The 15,026-nt window shown below is 43.3% G+C and overlaps 1 protein-coding gene across 1 annotated transcript; it reads right to left on the reverse strand.

The window, feature by feature from the left end:
• Positions 1-1,170: 1,170 nt before the first annotated feature.
• Positions 1,171-1,791, reverse strand: C9H11orf87 (chromosome 9 C11orf87 homolog). The gene has a single exon (XM_065944044.1). The coding sequence runs from the start codon at positions 1,762-1,764 to the stop codon at positions 1,171-1,173; it is 594 nt and encodes a 197-aa protein (XP_065800116.1). The 5' UTR covers positions 1,765-1,791.
• Between the last annotated feature and the right edge of the window lie 13,235 nt (positions 1,792-15,026).

The following is a 15,026-nucleotide window of genomic DNA, read 5'->3' on the forward strand; positions in this document are numbered from 1 at the left end:
CAAAGGTGCACTTGTTCTAAAAGTTAAACAGAAAACATTCTGGTTGGTTAAACACTGCACTTTCATTACTGCACATTGCCTAATTTATTTTTTACAAAAAAAAAAAAGGTAATGTATGCAATGTTTAATAAGAAGAAAACCAACAGTACACATAAACCCGACTGTTAAAAAAGAGGAAAGAACCCAATAAAAAGCTAGCATATTCACTTTCCAAAATAGCCCCTTCTGCACCTGCACAACCAAAGAATGTAACCATTTCTGAGACAATTTCAGCACCAGATCTAGCTGGACAGCTCCCGGGTCCTCCGTGAATCCTGAAATGCCACAAGTCAAAGGTGTACAGGTGGGGGTGGGGCAAGGGTAAGGGACTAGATTCTGTCTTTTAAACTCATTTAAAAGATTTTTAATGAACTTATGCTCGACCAGCAAGGGGCATTTCTAAAAGTAAATTAAAATGCCTGGCCCTAGAAAAGAGAAACTGAAGAGAAGAAGAGGGCTGGCTGGAGAGTGGTACCTGTCATAAACGTTTTTCTGGGACAAGTCTCTGTGGCCTCTTCTAGTCCTGGTGCTTAGGTTTACGTTTTCTTTATAGTGTACTATTGCCTGAGCCCAGCTGAAGGTAGGAATGGGGAAGGGAGGGAAGCTGAAGGGAAAGTGAAAGCTTTGGGGGTGAAGGAGAAGAAAGGTAATGGACCTTAACTTGACAGCTATGTACAACACTCCAGGCCCCTCCACTCCCTTTGCTCCAGGGGTCAATGCCTTTTACATATTTGGTAGCTTGTGCGGTTTCTCCTCCGTATTGTGGGGGGCGCAGGGTGGAGAGGGAAGACGCGTCTTTCATTGACAATGAGAAATTATGTGATTTGTCATGCGCTTGGATCGTGTAATTAATATTATAATAATTACTATAAATATTAATAATAAAGTATTATCAGCGTTATTTCTTCTTCCGAGACTTCCCTCGCCCAATATTTACAAATACCGCACAGTGCCTCGGCGGAGGAGAAACAGAGGAGGGGGAGGACAGATAAGGAAAAAGGGAAGAGGAAAGGGAGGCCACAGGAAAGTGGAAGAGAAAGACCGGAAGGGAGTAGGAAAAAAAAAAAAAAAAAAGAGCAAGGACGGCAAAAATGCTGGAAAGGAGGAAGGGAAGAGGAGGGGGCTAGACAATCAGGATAGTACCACCGTTTGCAAAAGGCCCTCGCCAACTGGGTCCAAACAGGAGGAGGCTGTGTGTGCTCCTTGCGGACTAGGGGCCGGCGGTGGAGGCGGAGCACAGGGAGCCTGGCGCGGGAGGCCAGGGGGAGACGAAGAAGAAGCACTGGATGGGGCGCAGAAGGCAGAGTCCCGGGCCTGCCTCTCCAGCCGGGCTTCTTTTGCTTGGGTGGAAGCCTGGCCTCCCTCGGGCTGGGGCAGCCCCCTCCCGCCGCGGTTGCCGCCGCAGTGATCCCGCTCATATTCCTCCTGAGCCCTCTGCATCTTCCTCTTCTTCATCCTACGCTTGTGGATATGGAAAGTGGAGAGGGACAGCACGATGAGGCAGAAGATGAGGGTGACCAGGACAATCAGCACCAGCGTGGAGGAGAAGGACTGGAAAAGCTGCTGTCCCACCTGCGTGATGCAGGTGCCGCCGCTACCGCCGCCTGCGCCCGGCCCACGGGCGCTCGCGTTGCCGCTGCCGCTGGCGTTGGGGGAAGCGAAGGTCCGGTTGAGGAGACACGGCGGCAGCGCCAGCCTCAGCTCCTTGGGCGCCCTGGCACTCATCGGCGCTGGGCTGGGAGGGGCTGGGCCCACAAGACTTCCTCTTTTGAGCACACGGTTCCCACCAGCCAAGAAAAGCACGGAGCCCGCAGCACCCAAAACTACTCCCTGGTGTGGGTGGGGATGCGCACGCGAGCGAAGGACTGAGGGAGCAACTGTGGGCAAGCAAACCGGCCAGGGAGAGAGCGGTGCCCGGGAGATCCTCTCCGGCCCCGCCTCGAACGCGTGTCCGCGCGCCCTTTTCCTTTGCCAAGGCACCAGGCTGCAAAGAGAACAGGCTTGGTTAGGATCCCGGCTGCTGCCCCGGGAGCACAGAGAACTGGAATGACCAGCGCCACTGCAAAGCGGCCCTCTGAGCGCACTGCCTCAGCTGGGCGCTGCCGGTCTCCACAGCCCACAGACCCCAGTCCGCCCGCCCGCCCCTGGCCGCGCACCAAAGCCTCCAGTTCCGCGCTCTCGCCACTTTGCGGAGAAGAGGGTCTGCGCCGACGCCGCGGAGATGCCGATTACTCAGCAGATAAAGCAGCCTCCCTGGCCCCTCCACAACTTTCTAATTGCAACAGACACGCAGCCACCTCGGAACGCGGTCCTCGCTTCTCAGAGCGCCGGCTCGCCTCTTTTGTGCGCCCTCTCAATGGATGTCTTCACCTGGATCTTACCCTTCCCAGCACCCACCCTGGGCCGCCGAGCCGGCTCCGGGAACGCAGTCCTCCCTTCTGTTCTCCGCCCTCCAGACTCTCCCTCCCTGAACGATGCCAGATCCCTTAGGTACCATTCCCCTGGGGGTAACCCTGGAGCCACATCCCACTCCACCCCTGTCCGCGGCCACGGCTGACACGCAGGACTGCGCTCCACCCTTGCTCCAGCTTTATTCCTTGGTACCTCCCCACCCCCCAATTAAAAAAAAAAAAAAAAAAAAAACAGGCTGAAGCACCTTTCTTAGCTAAAGCACATCCCTGCAAACGCCCCCTTTCCCCCATCTCTCTGTGTCTCCACCCCCACTTGGCAGTATCCTGCTTCTAATGGTGCTGGAAATGAAAGGGGGAGGGTTCCCGCCCGCAAAGTTTGGGGAACGGACCTTCTCTCGGGCCTTTCCAGACTCAGCCTGAGGGCCCTGAGGCTCTTCCCCGGGACCAGAGCCAGGAAGACCCTTAGCGCGCAGGAGAGCCCCCTTGCTGCTCTCAAGAGGCCGCTGCAAACTGTTGCACTGCGGAGCAGCGAGGCGGCGCGCAAGCCGGGGCCGGGGCAGGGGCGGGGGCCGAAGCCACGGCCAGAGGTGCCTGCGCAGGCCGCCAGGGCTGTCCTACCCACACGCGCCTGGCCACCCGGCCGCCCCGAGTTTCAGTCGCTCCGCGTCCCTTACCTGGGGCCGCCAGATGGCTGCGAGGAGGGAGCCCCGCCGCGCGGCTGCAGTGGCGGCTGCAGAAGGCGCGGAATGAAGGGGCCAGAAACCGAGCCGCGCTGCCGCCGCCGCTGCCGCTTTGGGGAGCTCAGCTCGCAGCCTATTGCCAGAGAGGCCGGTGACGTCAGGCAGCCACCGCCAGGGCTCCAAGCCACCCCTCAGGCCCCCACCCCACCCTCATACCCCAACACCTCGTGCTGGCACAGCCAGGCTCTGGCACATAGGTGCCCAGTTCCCTGCTGCGTCCCTGCCCAGGCGCTGAGGAGTAACCCCCAGCTCCACCCTGGGAGCAACCCACCTTCCGCAGCGCTCCGCTGGCGAAGGGTTGAAGCTTCGTTCTCTGGCTGCCCGATTCTTCACCCTCAACCCTTGCCCACGTGGTCCCAAGCACACATTTTTACACTCTAGAGATCCCTCTCCCCTCAGGGCACACAATAGATTTCCTCTCTCTGCTGACGAGGATCGTCCCTTTCTCCAATCCTGTCTGTGCTGGCCTGCCTCTGAACAGAAACTGCGTCCCTGAGAGGGGCATTTCTGAACGCAGATGTGGCAGAACCTGAAATACAAAGGAGAACATTTATTTAACACCAAACAATCGAAATGAACCATTTTTATCTCCTATAAGGTCAGAATCTCCAACTTATCTTTCCCTCTACCCAGCTCAGGATCCTTCTCTCTTCCCTCACACACTCAACTCCAGGCCCAAAATAACACTCAGTGTATTAAATATTCCTTGTATGCTGACAATCTAGATGCTCATGAGCACACACAGCATGCAAAAATCTTATAAGGCAGGGAGATGAAAATCATTCAGAAAAGTGCAGAAATGAAACCCTATGAAAATTCCAAGTATCGTGCTTCTTACAGAGTACCCCATTTATTGGCCCTAATAGTTGCAAAGGTGCCGGTTGCCTTTCTGTAGTATTAACAGTGGTCTTTCAGCACAATGGATAGGACTTCCTGAAAGATTCTGCCTAAATCTGGGCAGAGACTAATGAACTATTGGTTTAGAACCCTTGGGAAAATATGAATAGCACATTTGACTACAGTGGCCAACTTCAAAACAAAATATTCTCATATTTTTACTACAGAAAACAGCAGTTTCAAGGATAATGCATTGGTCTCTGAAGGCATTCAGGTGTCTTATTAAGTGTGCATTTCCTTCTTCCCTTACAGTTTTGTTTTCTTCCCATCTTTGAGTCCAATACAGTGCCTGTACAATTCTCTGTTGCTAAATTGAGTGCTGCAGTGTTCACTGCTGCTTTTTCCTGCTGTGCCTCAGAACTGAGGAAGAAAAGCAATAACTGGTAAGCACCTTGTATTTGCAAGCAGAGGGTTTTGTAAGAAAGATGGTTTCGTGTGCGTGGTAAACAGTTATCTGTAATCTGGGGGCCCCTTCTTCTGAATCTGTGTGCCTATCTAGTCCTACTCTAACTTTTCCTTTCTCTCTTCTTGCCCATGTCACATATATGAGAAACACATATTTTCTCCCCCAAATTCTTTCATTCATTTGAATAATAGTCATCAACATTTTTCCATAATTGTTTCCTTTTCTTTTTTTAAAGTATCTCCACTGAAGCTAATAGGGCAGTACATGTTGAATAATGCATGGTTTCTTGAGAGCATGGATTGATGCCTTTGGCTGCCGGAGTCACAGGGTTAATGGTGGTCAATGACCCCAGTGCTGGTTTAGGTTTCTCTCCCAGAGTGAGGACACCTAATGCCTTGTAAAAGTCACCTGCCATATTTAGCTATTCTGACTTTGATGGGCTCAAGTTCTAGAAGGGTTGGCCTTGTTTTCACTATGATCACTAAGTGAGGCTTCACCATTAACTCTAAACATGCAATGCCCCATTTGTACACACTTTCCTTGCTCCTGAAAAGTTGAATCGAATCAGCATTTTGTAAAGCAAATTTGATTTTGAATACTCCAGAAAGAGATCTGGCTATTTAAAGAGACGCTTTAGAAAAAGTGTCTTGTAGAGCAAAGAATTTTTACATAATTAGAATTAACTCTCACTGATCTGTTTTCTAAAATTGAAAAAAAAAAAAGTCAGATTTTCCTAGTGCAAAACATACACACTTTTTGCAGTACACTGTAATGGGATTACAGTATGTATATAATGGGATTTCTTTTCCAAACCAAGCTTCTAGGGCATGTGATTAGGCTGCCATTGTTCTTATTCTTTTGTTATAAATGATAGCCATCTGTTATACCACAAGTGCTAAAAGTGTCTGCACCATTTTACACAATCTCTGAAAAGACAAGGTCTTGCCTTGGAGAATTTACAACCTGCAGCAGATGAATGTGATCCACAAGACAATGGTATTTAACTGGAAATGATTTAGGTAGATTAAAGGCATCAATTTTCAGGTCACTTTTTTTTCTCCTTCCTCCCTCAAGAAGGATAGTCTGCAGGTTTATAATTTGTCCTAACCCAGAGAATGAAAGTACTTAATAGATAGAAGTGGATATCACTGGGTAGTATGATTCAAGCCCCAAGAATAGTGACAGCAAACATGCATACCTCTTGGGCTGCAAGAACTGATCCCGTTGAGTCACTGTAAGATTTTGGCACACCTGGCACAATAGCAAGACTTCTTCCAGACAACATGTTGCCAGTGTTTTTACCACCAAACTTTTCAAGTAACACTTGCAAGAGTGAGGGACCAAGAAGCCTTTGAGACTCCCATGATCTCCTGTTATGATGGGAAAGCCCCTCTGGACTCAGGTGCATTCCCAACATTCAGCAACATATAATATTTGTTCTCAAGTTTTAAGAGGAATCTCTAGCTTAGAGAACAGTGCTACATGAGCACCTGGCACATCAATCCCCAAAAAGCAATGAGTCAATAATAATTACACTACCACCAACAATAATAAGTGGCTATTATTATTATTTGCAAAAGGTCTGCTATATGCCAAGCATGCTAAAGACTCTATAATAAAGCCTCAACATAATCCTGCAAGCTTATTTTTGCCAAAATACAAAATTATTTGTTTATTTATTCATTCACTTATTTGCTCAACAAAGTTCTTTGAGTACCTACCATATGTCAGGTGAGGAAATTAAAGCTCAAAGTAGCTAAAAACTATGCCCAAGTTGCCTAATAGTAGATATAATACTAGGGTCAAACCCAAACTAGCTGGCTGCAAAATTAGCATTCTTTTCGTGACTAGTTTCTCGCTCTTTCTCTCTTACACTCACACTCACATATACATACCTCTATTTCTAACTCTATCACAATTTTATCTCTGTCTACTTCTTACTGGAGGAAGGTAAGCAAATAAAACTGGAGAAGAGCAGAGCTGTTTGGTTGAAGCAGTGGAGGGGAGCTGAGAAGTCCCTTCACCAAGGGCCTCCCCTTTTCCCCAGCACCAGTCCACAAGATGCTCCAAGCAATCCCTTGTACTGAGCAGAGTCGTTCGGAAACCCTGGTACTTCACTAGGTCACCTAAGCAGGTTATTCAAGACCACAGTACATGCCAGGTCATCTTAGATTTACAAGGACTTTTTCAGAGTTTGTTTAGATGATCCTAACATTTTGCTTAATCACGTATCTCAACTACTCTGGATCCCTGCATACCTACAGAGATATGTTCCACGTGTTGCTGTATTGCTATTAAATCAACTACTGGCCCAGTCAGCAACTAATTAACAAACAAGGTTCTGAATGAAGATTTTGACTTTATTCAAGCTATCTAGTTTTTTTTTTTTTCTGATTCATTCTTCTCATTTGTAAAATGAGAATAGCACTTTCATTGCAGTGTTTATTTCGAGTACTAAGCATATACTAAGCCTTCAATAAATGGCAGCTCTTCACATTATGAAGTTGTCACAGACATTAATATTTTAACCCTGATAGTAGAAGCATTATACTGTTTTGGACATAAAAATCCAGGAAAATTTTTATAAGCTTGGGTATTTTTATGGGAGGATAAATATAAGGGTGAAGGGAATGAAAGTAAGGATAGGCAATAAGCAATACAAGAAACTGGGGCTATGAATCCTAGAGATGGGGAGACATCAAGAATACATCATAGAATCTTCAAATGTTTAGAGCATCATCAATGGAAGATGAATTTGTCCTGCTGTAGGTACTCAAAGAGAACTGAAACATAGTAGAATAGATATACGGTGAAAGTGAAGTTGCTCAGTTGTGTCTGACTCTTTGTGACCTCATGGACTGTAGCCTACCAGGTTCTTCCATCCATGAGATTTTCCAGGCAAGAATACTGGAGTGCGTTGCCATTTCTTTCTCCAGGAGAACTCCCCAACCCAGGGATTGAACCCAGGTCTCCCGCATTGTGGGCATATGCTTTACCATCTGAGCCACCAGGGAAATCCAAGATATATGGTATGATGTATATTTCAGTTCACTATTCCATAATTTAAAAGATTTTTTTCTAACTATGTAACAGATTATCATGTAAACCAGCAGTCTTCAAACTGAGGGGCTTATGTCCCTGGAAGTACATTAAGATTTTTCTGGGGGTCTATGGGGATGTATAGTTTTAAAAGAATCTTTTCCCAAATCCTCAACCTCTATGTGCAATCTTTCCCAAAATGTATCAATCTGAGATTAAAACTTATCCTATGTCACCTCTCTTTGTATTTCTCCTACTTTATTGTATTAAGGAAAAACCTATGTTCAAACCTGTTCCTCAGCCTTACTATCATGCATTGCTCAGGGTGTAAAATCCTTTGGGGAACCGACAAAGGAATACTTTGAGGATGTATAACTCCCGAGGAAGTGACAGCAAAGCAGAAAGGTCATCTGTAAGAAATATTGATAGGACAGTGCCTTATTTCATCCAGGTGACAGACTCATTTTAAGGCCCTATATCTATCTATATCTATATCTATCTATATATCTATATGATTTATCTTAGAATTAGAATTTAGAAATGAAATGGTTGTCACAGGGATACAAATAGTCTAGTTTATTTAAATTGAAAAATGAATTTGGATTATTTTTCTCACAGAACATAAGCCTGATTCATCTATTTGAATACACAATTTGAACAGCATTTATATGATAGATATTATGGAAGACATATTTACAAATTGAATGAACTAAATCTATCAATCTGGATGTTTTAACAAAATATATTTAAAATACTTACATGATATGGGATATGCCAGAATTACATTCTTTGTAACCGTTAACTTATAATTTAAAAGTTTTCAATGTCAAATTAAAATGTGCAAAGGGGTCTATGATTCGCCAAAATTCTTTTAAGGAGTATTCAGGGGAAAAAAGCACTTTGAAGATTTCTATTCCAAAGCGTCCAATGCCCATGACACCATCTGTGCATGCGTGCCCAGTCCTGTCTGACTCTTTGTGACTCCATGGAATGAATAGCTTGTGAGGCTCCTCTGCTCAAGGAATTTTTCAGGCAAGAATATTGGAATGGGTTGCCATTTCCTCCTCTGAGGGATCTTCCCCACCCAGGGATTGAACCTGCATCTCCTGTGTCTCCTGAATTGCAGGTAGATTGTTTACCCACTGTCATGTCACAGTTCACCACTGTCATGGGGAGGACCTATGACGCAGTCTAGGACTCAAACAGAAACTAGATGCAACAGGGGTGTCATGTAGGAGATTTTTTCCTAGAATAGGAATTTAAATCAGGTGGCTTCTCTAACTTTAAGAAAGGTTGTTAGTCTACACATCTTTGTATACCCATCAGGGCATTTCTGATCTCAAGCTGCATAAGTATATGCTTCATCCTTTTATATATCATAGGAGAGCATCCTCCATTCAAGTCTCAGACCCATTTAAATCTGAGTATTTGTACAGAAAGCCAAGATTCCTATAGCTACATTATCCTTGACTGGGAAATTCATTTATCCAATGAATATTCACTGTGTGCCTAACATGTGCCTCAAATTGCTCTAGGTGCTCAGTACATCAGTGACCAAAAAAAAAAAAAAAAGAGCCCTTGTAATTAGCAACCTATATTCTAATTACACACATGCCCACATTTTTGTAATTTAGCCAAAGATAAAGAATGTTTAATGCTCCTCTTTTTCTAACAATTTTAAATGAAATACCATGCATGTCAAAAAATAGAATGTAAACTAAGTAGACTGACTGATGTGAAGATAAGAGGTTGATGGGTTAGGACCAGCAGATATCAAGCAACCCTTAAGATCTTTGTGATCAACAGCTCTGACAAAATGAGAGTTTTGGATCATGATCAGAAACCCACTGGCATATGCTTCTTTCAAGTGCTGTAGGCTGTGAATCTGTCTTTCACAAGAAAGATAAACAAAATATTTCTACCATGCACAAAAAGATATGCCTAAACCAGAGTTTCTTGATCTTGGCAATATTAGCATTTGGAGCCAGATAATTCTTGTTGTCTTAGGCATTATAGACTATTGGGTAAGCAGAATTCTAAGGATGGTCCCCCTTGGCTACATCATTTAATCAAAAACTAATCTAAATACTATGAAGTGATTTTTTGGAGATTAATTAATTTCTGTAGAGTTGACCTTAAAATATAAAGATTATTCACATAGGCCTGATCTGGTTAAATAAATGCTTTTAAAAAAGAGTTTTCTCTAGCTGGTGACAGAACAGGAAAACAGAAATTCAAAGCACAAATTCACAATATGCTATTATGCATTTATTATGGATGGCAGGGGACATAAGCTAACTAATACAGATGCCCATTAGGCTCTAGCAATGTCTGACATCCAGCAGGGAAGTGAGGACATCAGTCTTAAAACAGCAAGGAGCTGAATTCTGCCAACAACCTGAATGATCTTAGAAAAGGATTCTTTCACAGAGATTCCATGTAAGAGCCTGGCTTGGCCAACACCTTGATTTCAGCCCTGTGAGACTAGATAGAGAACCTGCTTGATCACCCCTCCCAATTCTCCCAGATTTCTGACCTATGGAGCTGTGAGAAAATACATGAGTGCTGTTTAAAGCTGCCATGATACCCAACAATAGGAGGCTAACACATATGTTTAGCAGCGTTCCAGGTCTCCTTTCACTAGATACTCTCAGTACCCCTCCCCAGTTGTGACAATCAAACTTATCTCTATACATTACTAAACGTCATGGAGGTGAGGGTGTGAAATCACTGTGGTTGAGAACTTCTGGCCTATACATATAAACTCTCTCTGTATAGTTACAGAGACAACAACTCAAAGAAAGAGGTGGGCATCTTGAGCCCTACACATATTTTATGACCATTCCGATTACTCCTATTACCATTCCGATTTCTCTGAGTTATTGAATTTGGCCAAGAGAGAATCTGATGTAGAGTGAGGAATTCTCTAGTAAATCAATCTTCAACAAATTTAAAGAACATTAGGTCCCAAGGATCAATCAAGAGTGTTTGGAAGAGAATAAATAGTGCCAACAAAATTGTTACCTTTCATGGTAAATGAAGGTTCATGCAAAGAAAGGGGAAGTACTCTTGCAGGCTTTGAGTAAAGCTTTATATTTTGTTTTCTGTAACACAAAAAAACTCACAGCAAGAGAGAAACACTTGGCTCGGGTCACAGATCTGTTGGTGGGCACATGATGGTCCATGCTCTGGAAGATTCCAGTGGAGCACAGGATAGTAGATGACTTATTCCACATTGTGGGTCGCCATCTCACCGCCTCCTGTTTCTTTCTTCCTTATGAAGCAAAGATTATTGTATTTGTTTTGAGAATCAAGAAAGAAATCCAAATGTCTTCATGGTTTTCAAACTTTCGTCTCTTATACTTTATTTCATTGTTTATATATCATTTTATACTTGAAAAGAAAACAAAGGAAGCAATGTGAATATGGATTTAAAGGAGCCTGGGAGTTGCCAACCCTGAAGTATGACTGACTAGAAAAGAAACATATGAGATATCTTACATTTCTTCATGTACTCTAAGTTAATTTTCTTCTACATCAGTTGCTGTCAGCTATATTTTTATTACTATAACAGAAGATATTGGGAGCAAACAAAAGCAATAATGAAGTAGCAGAAGGAGCATGTTGAAGAGCCACACTTGATATAATCAAATGAATATGTTTGTATGTTTATTTGTTTCATTGGAACTTAGATATTGTCCAGAAATAGCTTTTATTCCACTAAATGAAAAATCATGACGTTTTGGATCACTTTTAGTTAAAAGACACTCCTGCATCCTTCTAAATCAGAACATAATGTCAATTCAGTAATTAGAATATCTAGTCTAAGATATAAAAATTTAAAAACTTATTAATTGTGTATTTTCTCTTTCCTCACAGCTTGGATTTATTTTAAAGTGAAAACCTTGTCGCTGTTGTTGTTCAGTCGCTAAGTAGTCATGTCTGCTCTGTGACCCCATGGACTACAGCTCTCCAGGTTTACCCGTCCGTCGTTATCTCCCACAGTTTGCTCAAATTCATGTCCACTGAGTCGGGGATGCTATCTAGCCATCTCATCCTCTGTCCCCCCCCCCGTCTCCTCTTGCCCTCAATCTTTCCCAGCATCAGCGTCTTTTCCAATGGGTCAGCTCTTTGCATCAGGTGGCCAAAGTATTGGAGATTCAGCTTCAGCTTCAGCTTCAGTTTCAGCATCAGCCCTTCCAAAGAATATCCAGGGTTGATTTCCTTTAGGATTGACTGGTTGGATCACCTTGCTGTTCAAGGGATTTTCAAAAGTCTGCTTCAGCACCACAATTCAAAATCATCATTTCTTCAGTGCTTAACCTTCTTGATGGTCCAACTCTTACATCTATACATGATTACTGGAAAAACCATCGCTTTGACTATAACGACTTTTGTTGGCAAAGTAATGTGTCTGCTTTTTAATACATTGTCTAGGTTTGTCATAGCTTTTCTTCCAAGGAGCAAGTGTCTTTTAATTTCATGGCTGTTGTCACTTTCCACAGTGATTGTGGAGTCCAAGAAAATAAAACTTGTCATGTTCCCACTTTTTCCCCATCAATTTGCCATGAAGTGATGGGACCAAATGCCATGATCTTAGTTTTGCTTTGTTTTGTTTTTGTTTGTTTGTTTTCAAACTGAGATTTAAGCCAGCTTTTTCACTCTTCTCTTTCACTCTCATTAAGAAGCTCTTAAGTTCCTCTTCACTTTCTGTCATTAGAGTGAAATGATATCATTTGCCTGTCTGAAGTTGTTGATATTTCTCCTAGAAATCTTGATTCCAGTTTGTGACTCATGCAACTTGACATTTTGCATGATGTACTCTGCATGTAAGTTAAATAAGTAGAATGACAATATACAACCTTGACCTATCCCTTTCTCAACTTGGAACCAGTCAGTTGTTCCATGTCTGGTTCTAGCTGGTGTTTCTTGACCTGAATCAGGTTTCTCAGGAGAAACTCACCTCAGGTTTCTCAGGTGATCTAGTACTCCCATCTCTTTAAGAATTGTCCACAGTTTGTCATGATACACCCAGTCAAGGGCTTTAGTGTAGTCAATGAAGCAGAAGTAGATGTTTTTCTGGAATTCCCTTGCTTTCTCTGTGATCCAACAAATGTTGGCAATTTGATCTTGGTTCCTCTGACTTTTCTAAACCCAGTTTGTACATGTGGAAGTTCCCAGTTCATGTACTTATTTTAAAATGAAAGCCTAGAGTCTTAAGAAATAGTATTTTACTTGATTTCTGTATATTTGGCTTGTATTTCTCCTCTTTTTTCCTCCCTCCTCATCCCTAGATTGCTAAATAGTTTCTTTTATCTCTGGAGTCAAAGCAAAGAGGAGGAAAAATGGTAACAGGATAGGAAAATTTTACCCTGACTGATTCTGTCCCAAGATACCTTTACACTCTTGGGTCCTGATAGGTCTCCAGGTTGACTCAAGATGAAGAACCTCCTCCCTGACATGCTGACATTCAACCCTTAACTCAGTTGTCATCAGTGACATTTCTTCACCCCTCCCCACCTCAGGAATCTATTCAGGGTTTTGCTGCTTAATGCTAAGAGAAAACTTCAGGAAAGAGTGTTCAACACTGATCCAAGAAATCTCCCATCTGAAGAGCAAAGGAGCTGAGTACTTATACAGCGATTGCATTTAATTTGATGCAGGCCATCATTTACCAACCTTCAAACAACTATGCCAGCAGCAAGTTAGCATGGACTACAGGAGTCCTTCCCAGTACATTAAAACTGATATCATGGGGAAGAGTGGGGAATCCCCTCATTTTGAAATCCTTTGTTTTCAGTTTTATAGTCCTCCCTGCTGGGTGGAACCCTCGAAGTCCACTTTCAGATATGTTTTCCTGATTCTGTCAGGACATATTTTCCAAGTCTTATAGCTCTTTTGAACTAATTCCTTTTTTTCTGGAGCAGGGAAATTACTCTTCAAAGAGTTCGAGCTGAGTTTCTATCCTAGTTATCCTAAAATCTATGAGTGGGATAGAGGTAAACTTTGAGGAAGATAAGTATCATCTCATGAAGAGATGTCTTATGACATCTCTTATGATTTGTCTGCAATGAGAAAATTTATAATCTTATAAGAATGAGTAGTGAACCATTTCTATAGGCCCATATGTTCAAGAGGATCTACAGATTCAATATTTTCAAGTTTATCTTCCACAAATATCCCCATCTCAGATGTCAGAGCCACAGTCCTTTCCTATCAAGGTCCCAATTTTAGCATAAGAGACTTGTCATGACTGAGAATTGTCTTTGCAATTCTACCTTTTCCACTCAGGTCTGCACCCAATTTTTAGCTAGATCTGCCCTCTGGCTATAAGATATATGGTCTCTTCAAAGGCCGCATTTGAAGTCTCCTGAGATTCATACTGAAAATAATTTGGTGGTTGTTGAATTGAGCCTGTCATTTCTTTCCCCTTAACAATTAACAGTAACCAATTCCACAGTCCTCATAATTACCATTGCCACTATATCTAAAAAATGCTGAGATACTGTATAAACTTAAACTACCTTCCAATTCACCATAGATGAGAATACTTATAATTGTGATGCTCAGCAAGGCAAGGATTATCATCACCTCTCTTATCACTGCCAGTAACAGGTCCCTTTTTGTGACTTGATTGGCGAGTTCCAGAATCCTTTTGTAAGGGTGTTTTTCCTTGGACCTTCTTTAGTGTTCATTGTCTTAGCTTGAATTCCACCAAAAGTAGACCCCTAGGTGAGGATTTGAATGCAAGTAGCTTATTTGGGAGTTGCAGAGAAATGCCAGCAGGGTAAGGAGGGAGGAGGAGACAATCAGTGAAGAGCACAACTTAAACCAGCTGCCATAGAATTACATTTATGTCCACAGGGAACAAGGCAAAGAGTGCCAAACACATGCCTTAGGGATATCCCAGCTTAGAAACAAGAGAACGGTGGTTATCGTAGGTATATAAGTACACCTTATGCTCACACTTCAAGTCAAACTTGTTCTAAGACTGCTCCAAGGAGGAATTAATTCCCTGACACTTCTGGTCTACCTCACCCCAGGCAAAGTGGCCCCCTACAGTTCTAGAGAAGTCTTTAGGGCTGGAGTTACTGGGAGCACACTGAAATGGAAGGGTCTGAGTGACATATGTGAAGCACTGGCAGCATCTGCTTTACGTTCTTCTGTGTGGCCCAGTCCACTCCATCAGAATCCTTGATGTACCTTCTCCAGATGAGATCGAGGAACACAGATTAATGAGACCTGAGCAACCTTCCTCTACTTCCATCACCCAAGCAGTCTGTCAGACTTGTCTTCTAGATGTCCTGCCTGAAAATCAGACCCAAGGAAACAGAGGTGTCCTTCCCACCAACTTCTGCAGTAACATATACATCTAGCTCTCCAAAGGGCCATGCAGACCACCATCCCCATTGGGCTGAAGTAAGGGAAAGAAGTAAAGACATTAAACACAGCAATAGCCAACTCCTAGGAAATCTCTTCACCTATCTTCGCACC

This window comes from Muntiacus reevesi, chromosome 9 (genome assembly GCF_963930625.1).
Source record: "Muntiacus reevesi chromosome 9, mMunRee1.1, whole genome shotgun sequence".
In the NCBI taxonomy this organism is placed as follows: domain Eukaryota; kingdom Metazoa; phylum Chordata; class Mammalia; order Artiodactyla; family Cervidae; genus Muntiacus; species Muntiacus reevesi.